This window comes from Calonectris borealis, chromosome 10 (genome assembly GCF_964195595.1).
Source record: "Calonectris borealis chromosome 10, bCalBor7.hap1.2, whole genome shotgun sequence".
In the NCBI taxonomy this organism is placed as follows: Eukaryota; Metazoa; Chordata; class Aves; order Procellariiformes; family Procellariidae; genus Calonectris; species Calonectris borealis.
The window spans coordinates 20,177,123-20,192,722 of record NC_134321.1 but is presented as its reverse complement, the minus strand read 5'-3'; the positions used below and the strand labels follow the sequence as shown (position 1 = coordinate 20,192,722).

The 15,600-nt window shown below is 57.7% G+C and overlaps 2 protein-coding genes across 6 annotated transcripts in view; both read right to left on the bottom strand.

The window, feature by feature from the left end:
- Positions 1 to 7,492, bottom strand: part of IP6K1 (inositol hexakisphosphate kinase 1) — a 39,537-nt gene extending 32,045 nt beyond the window's left edge. For 2 of the 5 annotated variants that reach the window (XM_075159310.1, XM_075159309.1), the window contains exons 1-3: positions 7,369 to 7,492; positions 6,731 to 6,786; positions 2,110 to 2,209 (exon numbers count right to left, since the gene is read on the bottom strand). The gene's annotated coding sequence lies outside the window, so the exon portion shown is untranslated. Of the gene's footprint in view, positions 1 to 1,268; positions 1,410 to 2,109; positions 2,210 to 6,730; positions 6,787 to 7,368 lie in introns of all 5 variants that reach the window. The other 3 variants (XM_075159306.1, XM_075159308.1, XM_075159307.1) reach the window with 2 other exon arrangements.
- A 1,645-nt stretch (positions 7,493 to 9,137) lies between these two features.
- CDHR4 (cadherin related family member 4) lies at positions 9,138 to 15,263 on the bottom strand. Its single transcript, XM_075159305.1, has 20 exons — positions 15,206 to 15,263; positions 14,829 to 14,849; positions 14,476 to 14,672; positions 14,242 to 14,404; positions 14,076 to 14,161; positions 13,851 to 13,946; positions 13,249 to 13,352; positions 13,028 to 13,176; positions 12,783 to 12,948; positions 12,555 to 12,705; positions 12,199 to 12,295; positions 11,735 to 11,950; positions 11,515 to 11,654; positions 11,289 to 11,433; positions 11,003 to 11,205; positions 10,775 to 10,914; positions 10,615 to 10,650; positions 9,469 to 9,535; positions 9,339 to 9,369; positions 9,138 to 9,193 (listed from the first exon to the last, which is right to left on the bottom strand). Exons 1-20 carry the CDS (start codon positions 15,261 to 15,263, stop codon positions 9,138 to 9,140), a joined length of 2,322 nt encoding a protein of 773 aa, XP_075015406.1.
- Between the last annotated feature and the right edge of the window lie 337 nt (positions 15,264 to 15,600).

Here is a 15,600-nt window from a genome sequence, read left to right as displayed (position 1 = left end):
GCACAACACTGGTACTTATTTAGTCTGACTAACGGAGTTAGGGGGTTTCTCTCAGTTCTGTAAAAACAAAAGATGCATAAAACATGCTTGATAACGCTTATTGGTTCAGATTTAGCTTACCTTCAAATTTTAATAAGTGTATTCAGGTCAACACTTGCAGTAAGAACTGCGAAATATTAAGACCTCAATTACATAAACAAGATTTGTACCCAACCAAAGAAAATGCCACTTGCACAGCATAAGAAAAAGCACTTACGGTATTTGGTCCAAATGGGAAATAAAGCAAACCATTCCAGTATTTGCAAGAGTAAGGGTATCCATAATCATTTTGTATATAGTCACATTTCATCTAAGCAAAATCTGCATATTCAAGATTAACCTGATGTGGGTTTTATTGTGGGAGGTGTGGGGGTGTCTGTTTAAGAAACTATCTAAAAAAACCTGAATATGTAGTGTTTCAACACAAACTGAGCTTCAGACTGCTTCAACAATCCTTTTGGGACAGACTCAAAAGACTGACGTTAAAAGGTTTTTTTTCCCCCCCTACATTTGTGGGATGAGAGAGTCAACCCCCATGAATTTGACAGACATACCTTCCTCAGATCTGTCACGTAGCTTTACACACACACCACAGTTCGGAAAAGTGAAATATACCTTCCACTAGGCAGCAAGGGTTGTGAGGGCCTTCCAAAGCTCCAGGACCTTACCAGTTTTACTTACAATCCACAACAGTACTCAAACCAACACAAGAGCACAATATCTCCTCTTCTGCAATAGCTCCAACACTTTCATTGAAGTTACTCTTTGGTTTGATTCAGCCACTGACGAAGACACAGGACTATGTAGCCCCCGAGGCTTCTCTCCCAAATCCTTCCTGCTTTAAATAACTCACTGACATCTGCATTCACTGGTGCGCTGATTTTGGTGCTCGAAGCTGCTTATCGCCTATAGTTAGCTGTAATGAGATCATGACTGCCTCCCCACACGTGCTTAAGCTGCTTAGACAGTACTGTCAAAGGACACAGAACAAACAGCCAGCCCTATGTTCTTGTGCCTCTCTAAGATTTCTAAACTCACTTTTTGAAATGCTTGACAGTACTTTGATACCAACAGTGGACAATGCTAATCGGAATTAAAGATTACATTATATTTTGCATAAACCCACTCTGGCAGTTTGAAAAATGGGGAAAATGCAGTTCAGCATAGAACTACAGGAGGGAAAAAAGAAAAACGTCACAGAAGAATATATGAGTTATACAATAGTTCACCTTTAGATCAGCACTTAAGTCAGCTGTGACAAAGACACAGGAGCATCCCCTGCAGAGAAGGCACCGCATCTCTCCTCTCCCCACCCCAGGAAGGTAGTTGTGGAGCTCAGCATCTTTGGTCATTACCTGTTGCACTTCAAACTAGCAAAGACCATTAGTCACACAGGTCAGGGGCCTCCCCACCAGAAAAGTGAACTGTGCGACACAACCACTATTTAAACACGCTGTTTCTGAAGAAAACGAGGTCATTTGAGCCTGCTGGCAAACAAATGCTTATACCACAGGTACTACTACTGAGTCATATCTTTGTCAATGAAGAACTGGGGGAAAATGGATATGCTAGACTTTCTTCCAAATTTAGAAGAGCAAAGTAACCCCTTTCAACCTGGAAGACTATCAAGCCAGCCTATCACCTTTCAGCAAACTAACCTCAGAACAGAAAGGAAAAAATAAAAACCAGACAATGATAGAGTTCTGAAATCACTGTAAGATAATTCAGCTGCAATTCAGCCACCTAAATGGCCAGAATTGCTAGAGCATAAGAGTTAGCCTCCAAATCCTGAAAGCTTAGTTCATATTACAAAGAACTGACACTGATTTGTTTAAAAGTTAACAAATATAAAACAGGACTGAGCTTTTCACTCTGTTCTAGTCCACTTACCTGGGCATTCCTGTAGCGTCCTCCGAAGATAAGAGCATACCTCCCACAAACCATATCTACACATACTGACTTGAAGGGTAAAATTACAAAGTAAGAGGTAAAAAGCAAGCAGTTTATTTCTCTTTGCATGATATTTAAGGTGCCTGCATATGTATTCTGGGAAAAACAGAAAGAAGTTACCTTAGAGATGTCACCCAAGCTCTCTCTGTTGAGCAGTCACTGGAATATGGAGCCAACCTCTCACAATCAAGAGGGAGCAGCATGCCAGAAGCAAGTCAGCCTGCAAGATGTTGTATGGAAACAAGTTAACAAGTGCTAAATTAGCTTTATTTAGATCTTTACTTGCTCATCAATTCAGAACATTTGAGAGCACGCTTCCCCTCAAGTCTGGGACCAGAATTCACAGCGAGCTCCTTTCAGGATGCAGATGCTCTCACTCATTCCTCTGGGCTCTGACAGATGCTCTGTACCAAAGGTACCACTGGGGCTGAGGGGACCACTGCCCCCACCTGCCTCCTCCATCCCTCTGCTGAAGATTGCCAACCAGTGCGTGGAGCATCTGGTCTGGTTCTTCACCTGGCCTGGTTCACAACATACTGATGGGTGTTAATGAAGAAAGGTTGGAGCGTAGTATGTTAAACCACGGCAGCTGAACAGGCACTGCTGTAGGCCCTAATACAAGGGAGGTGGCATTTGGCAGAGAAGCAGGACAGCTGGTGGAGGAGATAACCTTTCTAACTACAAAAGCTAAATCAGAGTCAGCTTATCTATCAGAGCTCTCAACCATGTGTAGTAACATCCTACCAGGATAGGCACCTTACACCTCACAACCTTTTTCACTGCTTTTATCAGATTTGGTTGACACAGATCTTCTACTAATATAATTGTGGCAGCTACGCCCATGTTATTTAACAGAAACAATTGCACTGATGTTAACTACCGTGGATAGCATTATACAGATAGAGAGGCACCCTGTAATAGCAAAGCTTATTCCTTTACTCCCAGAGAAGGGGATAAAAGAACTTGTTGTGAATGAAACTGGCCACATACTGATGGGGGTTACACAAAGTAAAAGAAAGCTTAAAGAAGCTTGTCTTTTATACACAGTTAATGCCACTCAAAATGCATACAGACAAGCCTACAGAAATAAATGAAGGCAAATGACTCGCACCTTAGTACTATCTGCAGAGTAGTTCGCTCCGATGGGGACTATATAGGAGGCACAGGCACCCCAACACGCCAATTAAGAGAACTGCATCTATTAGAAAGTACATCTACCCGAACAGCACACTGGGAAAGCCAAAAATAACAGCTGCTGCCACATCAGAACAGCACAAGCACTGCGTACAGGCGATGCCTGCAAAACAGAAACTAAGCAGCCACGCACAAACACTTCCTCTTCCTCCCCCACCACCCCTAGGACAGCAGCAACAAACCTGAGATTAAACACTCACCAGCACCCTGCTCTGCATTCCTGTCACATCAGGAATATAAAAGGGGGGCACTGCTAGCTGCTTCCTCCATACATCTGAAGGGTTCCTTCAGTTTACAGCAAGTAATACAAATACCTGACATGATTCTTGCAGAGGTTTCTGTTGCATTTTCTTCTTTTCTTTCACTTCTTTTCTCCAGCTCATCCATTTCAGAGCTCACTAAGGACCCCTTGTATTTACTAGGCTTGTTTTTGATAGATTCCTTCTCAAAGACTGAGAAGTCAGAAATAAAAGCAGTTGTTCCTAGGCAAGTCACATTATATAAACAAGTAAGCACAGAGCCACGGCACTACTGAGCTGCCACACGCAAACTCTGCAAGTCAAGTTCAAATCTAAACCCTGCCCAGCACGAAGACTCACGGTGTGACACTGTCAAATGCAAGAGTAAACAAATCAGGCTGCAGTTTTCTGTCAATACTAACTTCTGAGACTATAAATCCCAGCGTCAACACTCAACCGTGATGCACGTCTCAAACATGTTACAAGCCCATTCCCAATGGGCAGACTGGGGGAACCCAACAGCAGCAAGTGAAGTGCCTGGGTTACAATGCAATGCCCAAGTAATGGCCCAAACAAGGCCTCTGTCAGATTTTCTATGGCTTCAGTACCTGCATTTCAAACACAGATGGAAGAAACATACCTCCTTCTCAAACACAGGCTGTGAATATTCAACTTCAAACTTACCACCCTCATTTCTTATTCCAATGGAAACCACAAGACAGTGCCACCCCATACCCCAGTGTGCCAGTCAGAACTCACCAGATCCGCAACAACCTTCAGACACAGAGAAATCAATTAAAAGCTGAAATCTAAAAAGACAAGTGATCAAACCTTTTTACAAACATTTGGCGATCCACTGAACCAAAGAGACTGTGTCCTGTAAGCAAGTGGTCAACAAACAGCTCCAGGCTTGTACAGAGCTCATCATCTTGCACTAGTCGAGCTCAACAAGGTCACATTTTCAGAGTCTGATAATTCTACCCGAAATGAATAAGCTCCATAGATGGGGGAGGGAAGGAGAGAAGAAACAAACTAGGCAGCTCAGATGGGATGAGAATAGCATGCAATGCATGATCAAGAAGAAATCATAATGCTTGTTCAGAAAGTTAATTAACTGATTAAGGGTGCAGGTACTACTTCAGCCTGGGCATTTTTCAACCTTCGAGTGCTTGCTCTTCTAACCTTGACTTCTCACTACGCGCAATGCAACACAGAATAACTTGCAAGTCAGTTGACTTACACAATCTGCCATGAGAGGGGATCCCAAAGCACATCTAATTTTGCTTTCTAGAATATTTTTGTAAGAAGGACATGTCTGGTACTGTCGTCCTGATGATGAAGCACACAACAATACTACTCACAAAAGTAGCAGGAAAGAAGCGTGGATGCTATTGTTCCATTTAATTTTTAAATATATGTAAATATGTATTTAAAAATTACATTGTTATATAACTAAATAAATATACAAAAATAGTTGCACTGTTTCACAGTCATAGTGTGAATAAGAATAAGACTCCATTCCACCACCAGCCCCATGTTCCCACCATTGCCCCTGCACCAGCAAAACCATTTAAGCACCCACAAAGCTGGGGAGAAAAAAAAAAGTCAGTTTGTCTTCAGTTTGATCAGTTCGTAAGTAAGGGAACTCTGATTCCCACCTGCACAAACACCCCAGCTGGCACCAGTGACAGGGCAAGAACCTCCTGTTGGTTGCAGTCTGTACTTACACGAGCTTAAAGTGACTGTGGAGGTACACACAGGAGGTGGCACAACAAACCTCTGGTGACAGGAAGCTGATCCTAGAAACTGTCCCCTTTCTCATCTCAAGTGAATCGTGCTCACTTGCTCTTTTTCTATGTACGAAACATGCAAAACTGCCACAAAGTGCCTACTGGATAACTACAGTAGAAACCAACCTAGGAAAGACACACACATACTGTTCAGAAGAGGGCCCTACCAGCATATCCTACCATTTCCAAGCCTGTGGTCACCAGAGATTCCTACAGTAATGTCTTCGTGTACATCAACTTCCCCCTCAAGGAGCCAAGGATCACTTCCCCTGCTCTCCTAAAAGTCCTTAGTAGACAGGGAACAAAGGCAATGCCATGAAAAGGACACTTCAGATCTGCCTAATGGGCTCTAATCAGGATGGCATAGGCTGTTCATTCACGCACCTGGAAATGGTTGCGCTGAAAAAGCTGGGGAGGGCAAGAAACACTCTCTAATGATATCAGAAGAAAAACAGGACAATTCAAGACATTGACAAAACAAGAGTTTTTACACAGCTGAAACAGCAACCCAACGTTATCTTGCTATATAGAGAGTTCACGCTTAATCTTTTCAAAACGAACTGCTTTCCTTCCAGCTCCAAAACAAAGCACTTACCTTAGGTCAGTGCTAAACTAACCTGGCCACAGAAAAATATTTCTCAATCTCAGTAACAAGGAACTGTTACACAGGATGAGGATGTCTCTAATAGACCTGGTTAGGGTTATAGAGACATCTAATAACCGATATATCTAATTCTAAAACACTTCCAAGCTCCTGACAGAACTTCTGTAAAAAGGAAACCAAAGTCTTAGTTCGGTGATATATAACCACACCACAGTACTTTTCTCCATCAAAAATCTGACATAAGCACATAGGTCAGTATATCAGCTGCAGATGACAGCCAGTACAAAGAGACTTGCACAAAACATTATAGTATATTATTTTGTGAGACAAGCTACCAACTAAGTTTACACAAATAGCCCTACAGACTACAGAAATATTACATTAAGAATGAACAGAGACTCAAGGCCACACTGTTTTGGCACCATTCGGTGCTTCGTTGGCATAGGCCAACCTTGGAATTCAGCTTTGAAAGCTCTGAATACCAAGTTAAGCCAGGTGAACCCGAAGGGAGGAAAAGCAGATGGAGCAGAAACACATTAAGACAGGCTGCAAGAAAGGCAGCACACACTAAAGCATATTGCTGGAAAGAAAAATGGGGGCCTTACTGATTCAGAGCTTTAAGATGGAGGAACGCTGAGCCTGGCCCCAGTTTGAATTCAGAGTAGCTGAAAACTGAACAAGAGTCAGTGTCACCTCTCCTAATCCAAGTCCTACTTGGAAACCCCAGGGAAGCTTGTTGGTTACGGTCCAGGTCTGCAGACCCATCAGCACATCCGCCTCCGGGGACTGCCAGGCATCTTCCCGTAACCACTGGGGCAGCCAGCATTACCCAAACCTCCCCACACCCCCTCCTCTGCAGGGATGGCGGTACTTTGGGACGCAGGAAGGGCCCCCAACCCCACCAGCTTCCTCACCATGTTGGTTTCATGTTACCACCGTGGTTTGCCGAGTTCCTTCCTGCGCACTGCTCCTGTAGAAGAGAAGGGCACAAAGGGAGGGGACGCTAGATCTGCTTGCCAGGCAGGGCCCCCGGCAGCAGCAGCACGGCCCTGCCCAGGCACCCTGCTGCCCACGGGGCTGCCCTCGCCGAGCCCAGCTCCCACAGCTCTCCCCACGCTGGGGGACGACCCTCCCGCCCCACCTGTGCCCCAAATGGGCTCGCACGGGGAACCATCTGGGTCTCAACCCCCACACACCCCGCAAATACAAGGACGCGCCTGCCTCCCCCCTTCCCCTCCTCACGGGACCGCGCCTGGATTCCCCGCCATGGGTCCCCCTCCCCACGGCACGGCGCTCGGTCCCCCACCTCACGGGGGACCGCGCCTCTGTGTCCCGCCCTCCCCGTGGGCCGCGTCTGGCTCTCCCCCTCCTCAATCGGACCGCGCCGGGCTGTCCCCTCTCCCACCCCCCCCTCACGGGGCCGTGCCCGGTTCCCCCTTTCCTCCCCTCACGGCAGCGCGCCCGGTGCTCGCTCCCTCCCCTCACGGCAGCGTGCCCGCCTCAGCCCGCCCGCCCCTCAGCCTGCCCCGAGCCCTCGCCTGCTGCGGCTCACCGGGGCCGGCCCTGCCTGCCCAGCCGGGGGCTGGCGACACCAAGCCCCCACCGCCGCCGCTCCCCGCCGCCCGCTCCCTGCCGTTCGAATCAACAACAAGATGGCGGCGGCCGAGGGGGCGGAGCCCCGATGCTGGCCGTCATAGCAACCGCGCCGTCCAAAACCCGCCCCACCGCCTCTTGCGGCAATCCAAAGCCGAACCCCGCCCGCCGGGGGCGCCCTGAAAACGCTGATAGGTCAAAGCTACCGTCACTCAAGCGCAGAGCCGCCCAGTCCCTTTCCGTGCGCGGACTGCCTCCGGATGGCCGCTCACGTTAGGCACACGTGACGCCCTCCAGTACCCCGCCTCCTCGCGGGTTGCGCCGTCTCATTGGCTACCCGCGGGGGGGCGCTCGGCCAATGGGCACACAGGGCGCGGGCCGCGCGCCCTGCCCGGCCGGGGCAGCGCGCGGCGGGAGCGCGCGGGCGGCCGTGTGAGGCGGCCGTGTGAGGCGCGGCCTGCGGGGGTGCGGATCCGCTCTCCCCCCGCCGGAGGCCGGGCTCGGAGGCAGGCCTCACGCCTCAGCCCGCCGCATCCGCCTTCCCCCGGGGCCTTGGGCGAGTGCGGCGGCCCCGCCGGGGCGGCACATCCCGCTCGGTGCGGTGCATCCTGCGGGGTCAGCCGGGCTAAACCCAGCTTCCGCCGCTGCGGCCTGGCCCCAAACAGCTCCTCGCGCTCGGCTGGCCCCTTGGAGCAGCGAGTGGAACGTGTGCCCACACCGAGCCGGTACAATAAAGGTTTAATTCCCGAATGGTCACAGTTCCCGTGGGCTCAGGGCACGGGGACCCCCAAGCAGAGTCACAGAGGTGACCCCTCTCCGCTGTGAAATTTCACGGCTGGCTCCTGCCCTCCCCTTCCTCCCTTGTAGGCAGCTACTCCCCAAATTAGTGTCTTTCCTCTTATCCCGCCAGCGCTTCGTTTCCCTGCCAGCTGCCGGGGAGACGTCCCGTGGCGCGCTCCTTTGAAATTCAAATAACCGGTTTCCCACCTCCCCGCGCTGACTGACTCCTTCAAAGCGCTCCCGCCCGTTCGCCAGGCCCTGCTAACTCTCCCGCAGCATGTCGCGCTTACCTGCGCACGCGCTAATTCCCTTTTCCTCCCAATTAAGAAACCCGGCCCCTCCGCCGACCAGCTGCTCGTCCCACCCGCTTGCGACTGGGAGCACTCGAACTTGAGGGGGACATGGGACACGGGGCAAAAGGTTCTCAGAATTAACCCGTGATTGAGTTTTCTTGCCCCAGATCACACCTCTGTGGAGGACTGCCCCAGCTGGGTCACATCCAGAGGCTACGGAGACACTGCCATGACCGGAGCAGACCCTGCCAAAGTCCTCGACACGTTTTTCGCAGTGCCAGCCCCAGCCTGGGGCCAGTGCTGCCGTAACCGCCATCCTGGTCCTGGGCTGTGCCACCCACATCCCTTCCTGGGGACGGCGCTAATGACCGCCACAGCCAGACAGCCACCGGCGGCACTGCTTGGCCACAGCCCTCCCCATGGCAATCACGGCAGCGGGTGCAATCTCTGCTACCGTTTATTGGGTCTGCACTGGCCAGGGCGTTTCAGGGGCTGTCTGCACCCTGTGGGCAGCAAATTCGACCACGGAGGAGGGATCCCCTCCTCCTCCCGGGCCCGAGGACCACGCCAAGTATCTCCCGGCGCCCAGTGCTCTGCCCAGCACGGCCTGTGGGGAGCTGTGGGTCATGGGGAGTCCCTCGCTGGGTCAAGCCACTCAGATCCAGCGCCGTGCCCCAGTCACGCTGTTGAAGACATAGTCCCTGCCGGTGCCTGAGATGGGAGGCAGCAGTCAGCCCTCGCCCCTGGGGTGCTGCCCGGGTGCTGCTGCCTGGGGCCCGTCTCTCCCGTCCCCCAGACGCCTCTGCCCCAAGGGATGCAGCCCGAGGCTGCAGGGGCCACGGGACAGGGCACTCACGCAGGTCCCGAGCACGGCCGTCGAACTGCCCCTGTGCAGAGGAGAGATGGGAGAGGGTGCTGAGGGCCCCCAGGTGCCCGCCCGCACCCCCGGCAGGGCACCCGCCCTCGCCGCCATGGCACACACTTACTGGGCTGCCGGCGTGGGTGCGGCTCCGCTCCTCCTTGCTGCCCCTCTGCTCCACCGCGTCCCAGGAGCTGCAGAGGGGGCAAGGGGAGGGCACGCCATCGGTGACGGCCCCTGGCCTCAACCCCAAGGGATGCTGCCAGGAGCGGGTCGCCAGCCAGGCTTTGCACTGCCAGCTGCGCCCCGACGAGCCCGTCACCCCGACTGATTTCCACCTACCTGATCGTCCCCTTACCCAGCCCGTGTGTCTCTGGCGTGGCCCTGGGTGCCAAAGGGGATTGCAGCGGGGGCTCTGCTCCCCCAGGCAGCACCATCTTTCAGGGATGCCCAAGTGTGGCAAGCCGGTCTGCCAGCACGCCTGCTTGTTTCCCCACGTGCCAGTGCACACCGTTGCTGTGCTCGGAGGATGCTGTGCTGGGGGAGCTGCAGCCCCAGGAGCCCCCCGGCTGCCAGCACTGCCCTGAGCCCGATTCTTCTCCCTTTCATGATCACTACAGCCCTGGTGCCACCAAGCACCATGTCCCCAACCTCACCAACGAACGTGGATCCAGCCGTGCATCACCCTGGGGCGGTTACGCTGCTGGAGGTGGCTGTTATCCTGCCCGCAAGCTTGCATGCCTCCTCCTCGCCATGCAGACGCCCGGCGCAGGCTGGGCTGGCTCCAGTGCTTCCTCGGGCTCCCCCCTCTGCCGCCTCTCACCCCTGGTTCATCCTCCCCGGGGGGTGTGCAGCCTGCTCACCTCCTCCCGAGGCGCCTTCCCAGGCAAATCGGGGCTCTCCCGGTGAGCCGCAGCGGCCCCAGCCCCGGCACCAGGACCCAGCCCTGCGGCAGGCAGCAGCGCCAGCGCTGTGCCATCCCACCCTTCCCACTGCAGAGTTTCTGCCCCAACCTGGCCACCGACATGGCTGTCCCCCAGCCAAATCGCTGTCTCTGCACCCATGGCTCCCGTCAGTGCTGCACCCTCACCCTGGGGCAGAGACGGCTCCCTGGCGCAGCGACCCACGGACCGCAGCCAAACGTGGGGTACATTAAACACCCCCCCAACTGCTGCATCTCCCGGCTGCCTGTGAGGACGCTATGGGAGCCTGTGCCAACGTGCATGGCTGCCCCTCACCACCGATCCAACCGCCCCGGCCACACAGCACCCACCTCTTGCCCAGGAGCAGCTTGCCAGGGTTTTGGTTGCTGCAGGAAGAGCAGAAGGCGGCTGTGAGCCCCTGGCCTTGCTCGCTGTGCCGTGCTGTGTCATGCTGTGCCATGCCGTGCCATGCCATGCTGTGCCACGCCATGCCATGGGGCCAGGGCTCACCTGCACAGCAGGCTCCGGGCCACGCAGCCCAGGGTGGCCAGCAGCAGGGCACCGGAGACAGTCAGCACAGCCACAAACCAAGCTGGCGGGTGCCATGCCACCTCCGGCCGCATGACGATCAGCGGCTCCTTCCGCAGCGTCTGCAGAGGCGGCGGGGTGAGGGGACATGAGAGGACAGGGGGGCCTGATGGACCCGGGAGCCCTGCCTGGCCAGTGGGCTCTGCTCACCGTGCGCCGGGTGGTGGTGCTGGGTGGCACCGGGGTGCTCCGGGGGGTGACGTGCACCACCAGTGCCACCACGGTGCTGCGGCGGGGGGCACCGGGGCCACCCCACACCTCCACCAGCAGCACGAAGGTGCGGGGCTCGGCCAGGTCATTGGGGAGGTAGAAGAGGGTGTTCCCCTCCAGCTGAAAGCGCCCATCCTCGTTGCCTGGACAAGAGGCTCTGCTCAGTGCCACCACCAGTGATCGGTGGTGATGGGCTGGATTGTGCTGTGGATTGGCCGCTCCTCACCTCCAGCGATGGTGTATGCCAGCGTGGCACCGTCGGGGCTGCCCTGGCATGCCAGGCGGGTGACAGGCTGGGGGCCGCCCAACCTGGTCATGATCCGCAGCTCCTGCACCTCAGGGGTGCACACCGGCGCCTGGTCCGGCACGGCCTGCTGGGAGCGGGGGGAGGTGGTATGGCACCCATGGTGCTTGCACCCACCGCGGTTCACCCGACAGGCTTGCATTCACACCTGCAGGCGCACGGCCACGTCGCACAGGCGACTCCGCCGCTTTGCTGGGTCCAGGTCGTTGCGGGTGTCTGTCAGCCGCACCGTCAGCCTGTAGCTCTTGCGCCGCTGGGAGTCGAGGGGTCCCACCACGCGGATCTCGCCTGCGGGGCGGCGCGAACTGCTGGGCACCCGTGGGTGCCATGGGGTGTGGCGGGGGCTGGGGAAGGAGCCGGGCGCTCACCAGTGCGCGTGTCGATGGAGAAGGGCTGTGCGGGGCCGGGGCCCTCCTCCAGGCTGTACTCGAGGCTGTCCGGTGGGTAGTCGCGGTCCGTGCCGGCTACGCGCCCCACGGCACTGCCAAAAGCTGCCGTCTCCAGCACGGTGAAGGTGGCACCGTTGGGGCACACCGGTGTGAATTCGTTGACGGGCGTCACTGTCACGAGCACGGGCACGCGGGCTGTGCAGCACACGGCGGCTCAGCTGTGCTGGCACCACCCCGCAGCCCGCGCTGGGCTGGGCGCACTCTCCCCGGGACAGGCTGGAGGACACGGGGCCGGTGGCACCACCCCTGGGGTGGGTGTCTGTGGGGCAGCAGGGGAGGAAGGTTTCCTCTGTGATCTGCTGGTTTTGGGGTCGGGAAGGGCCTTTTCCCACCTCCCCCATGACCTCCCCCGTTGCACCCCCCCCGGGGACACAGGCACTCACTGCTCCGCGGGGGCTGCCCTCCCGCCGTCACCACGATGGTGGCTGTGAACTGGAAGCCCAGAGCGTAGTCCGAGTCGAGGTCCAGGGTGGTGTTCACCTGCCAAGCCAGGACCGGGGGGTCAGGCAGAGCCAGGGTGCCCTGCAAAGCTGGGGTGTCCCGCAAAGCCAGGGTGCCCTGCAGAGCTGTGATGCCAGGGAAGCCGGAGGGAGCGAGGGGGGGAACAGGCAGGTCTGGGGCGGGGGCAAGAGCCCCGGGAGCCCCAGCCCAGGACCCGGCGTGACGGCACATGTCAGATGGTCCCCACTGTCCTGCTGGGCTCCCCCAGGTCCTGGGTGCTGCCTGTGGTCCCACTCACCTGCAGCCGCGGCCCCTCCATGCGGAAGCGGGAGCGGGAGGCGGGGGGCCCCTCAAGGGCATAGCGCAGGCCCCCCTCGTCGCGGGCGGGGTCGGTGCACCTCAGTGTCACCAGGGTGCTGCCGGGGGACACCGTCTCGGGCACCTGGGACCTGCGGCAGGGCGGCCAGCAGCTCAGCTGGGCACGGCAGAGCATCCCCCACACCCCACTCCCTGCCCCAAACTGTACACGGAGAGGGCCGGGACGCAGCTTGGCGCCCGCCGGTCCGTCCCCCGCACGGTGATGTTGAGCATGGTGGTGGCTTGGTCGGTGGGGTGCAGCGCGTTGTAAGCCCGGACGAGGAGGTTTGCATGGGCCACCTCCAGCTGAGAGGTGCTGCGGATCTCACCCGTCACTGCGGGAGACAGCACGGCCTCGCGACAGGCACGGGGACGGGGACAGGGTGACCCCGGGGACCTCACCGCTCCACTCACCCTCATCAATGGTGAAGAGTGCGGGCGCTGTGGGAGCCACGATGGCATAGCGGACGGTGTCTGCATGGCATAGCAGACTGGCGTGGACCTGCGTGACCACCTCCAAGGGGCCGGTGCCCTCTGGCACCATCACGTCCCGCTGTGGCTCACTGCAGGCAAAGCAGGCAGTGTGGCATGGCCTGGTGCCACCAGCACCCCCCGCCCGGTCCGGCCCCACTCACAGGAAGGTGACACAGGGCCGGCGCGATGGCAGCACCTCCACGCTCACGGTCCCACTGCAGTTGTGCCCATGGCGGTCCGTCACCTCGATCTCCAGCCTGAACGTCTGCAGGGCAGTGCCAGGGTGGCCATGGGGCAGCCCCGAGTGGCACCAGGGACAGAGATGGGGACAGCGATGGGGGAGACAGGAGTAGGGATGGGGATGAGGATAGTAATAGGGACAGGGACAGGAATAGGGACAGGATGGGGACAGGAACAGGGACAGAGACAGGATGGGGATGGAGACAGGGATGAAAATGGGGCTTGGAGCAGGAACAGAGGTGAGAATAGGGATGGAGACGGGGATAAGGAAGAGCTGGAGACCAGAATAGGGATGGAAATAGGGACAGGGATGAAGATTGGGACAGGACTCGAGACGCAGAAGTGGATGGAGCTGCGGATGGGAACAGGGATAGGGTCAGGGCTGGAGCACTCCCGGGACCAGGGGGAGACGGGTGCCCGATGGGAGGAGCAGGACGCGGAGAGCTGCGGGCAGTGCCACTGAGGGGCTGAGCCCAGGCGGGCTGAGAGGTGGCTGTGACAGCCTGGGGACGCTGCTGCCCACCTGGGTGTCCTGGCTGGTGTCGAAGCCGTCGAGAGGTGCCAGCACCAGGCCCTGGTGGGTGAGCGTGAGCGGCGTGTCGTCGTTTTGGAGCCTGAACTGCAGAGAGACAGGCAGCAGGAGGAGGGGGGGAACCTCTGTGCCCCCCCTCCACGCCCAGGGTCCCACCGTCCCCAAGGCTGCTTCCGCTTGTGGGGGTTGCGGGACCCTGGGGCAGCCACCACTTACTGTCAGCCCGCCGAGCGGCTGCGGCAGCACCGCGTACAGGGGCGTCCGGGGTGCCGTGTCCGCCAGCACCTGCACCACATCTCCCCCTGTGGCCCAGCATGGCTGCGGGAGCCCGGTGCCAGCTGGCACCCACGGCCCCCGCCACCCTGTGCCCCCCGGCTCCTACCCGCGCTGGCAAAGGGGGCATCACAGCGCAGCACCTGCCCTGCCGTCACCCGGACAAAGAGCCGCTCTTCCACCTCGTCCTCGCCGGGACAAGCGGCCTGCAGGGTCAGGGTGTACTGGTTCACCCGATGGGCATCGAGCTCCGCACCGGCACGCAGTGTCACCTGCCGCGGGGACATGGTGCTCAGCAGGGTGCCCGCGGGCTCCTGCCCCGCTCCCCCTCCCCCAGCCACACCTCTGCCTGAAACGTGGTGGCGGCCGCGGGGTCGGCACTGATGGCGATGGGGTTGAAGGGGTGGCCGGGCTCGATGCCGATCAGGGTGACGTTGGGGCTGCCGCTCGCATTGCTGCAGGACACGGTCACCTCGGCCACGCGGGTGCCTGGCGCTGCGTCCTCGCTCAGTGCCACCACACGTGGCAGATCAGGCAGGGCTAGTGGGAGACCCCGGGAACTGGCCTCGCACCCAGCCAGCGCCACCGATGGCTCGTCCAGCCGTGCTTAGGGAGCCCTGCTCCTGTGCCTGGGCACCCACGTGGGTGTAGGTCTCCCTGCCAGGCGCAGCAGGGCCCAGGGCACCCCGCTCTTACCTGCTGCTTTGACAAAAGTCCCTGCAAAGAGGAGAGTGTCACCCCAGCCTGCCAGGTGTGTCCTGGCAATGCCCTGGGGAGGCCCTGGAGATGCCCCCATGATGCTCCAGAGATGCCCCCGTGGTGCCTGGATATGCCCCAGCGATGCCCCCCAGATACCCCAGTAATGCCCTGGTAATGCCCTGAGGGTGCCCCAGTGATGCCCCCTCCCTGCCTGAACCCAGCCAGGCAGCTGCCAGCCCCTCTGCCCATCCTGGGGTCAGCCCCAGGCACAGCAGGGCAACTGGGGGAAGCCTGTCCCCTGTCCCCCTCCTCTCGGTCCCCTACCCAGGGGCTGGCAAAGGGTGCCCCCGACGCTGTGAGCCTGAAGTGCCTACCTGGGGCACCAAGGCTGAGGAGGAGGAGGAGGAAGGTGAGGTGTCCGTGCATGCCCATGGCTCGCTGGCTGTTTGGGACAAGCTGGAGCCCGTTGCCACGGGTGCTGGGCACCACCCCGGCCCAGCGTCACGCCGACCATCTGCGGCTGCCAGCCTGGCCCGAGGGCAGGGACAGGGCACGGTCCTGCTGCCCCCAGCTCCCGCAGGCCTCTGCTCCCAGCCTCTCGCCATCCCCCGGGAGCCAGCCCCAGCTGGCGCGGGGCAGGCGGGCAGCGATGCTCCGCGGGGTTTCGCTGCCGCACCACGCCGCCTGGCCATGTGGCACACTTGGGAACTGGGAAAATTAGCTAGGAGCTAATTTTTGGCCCTGTTCTCCTTCATTTGCAAACCAGAGC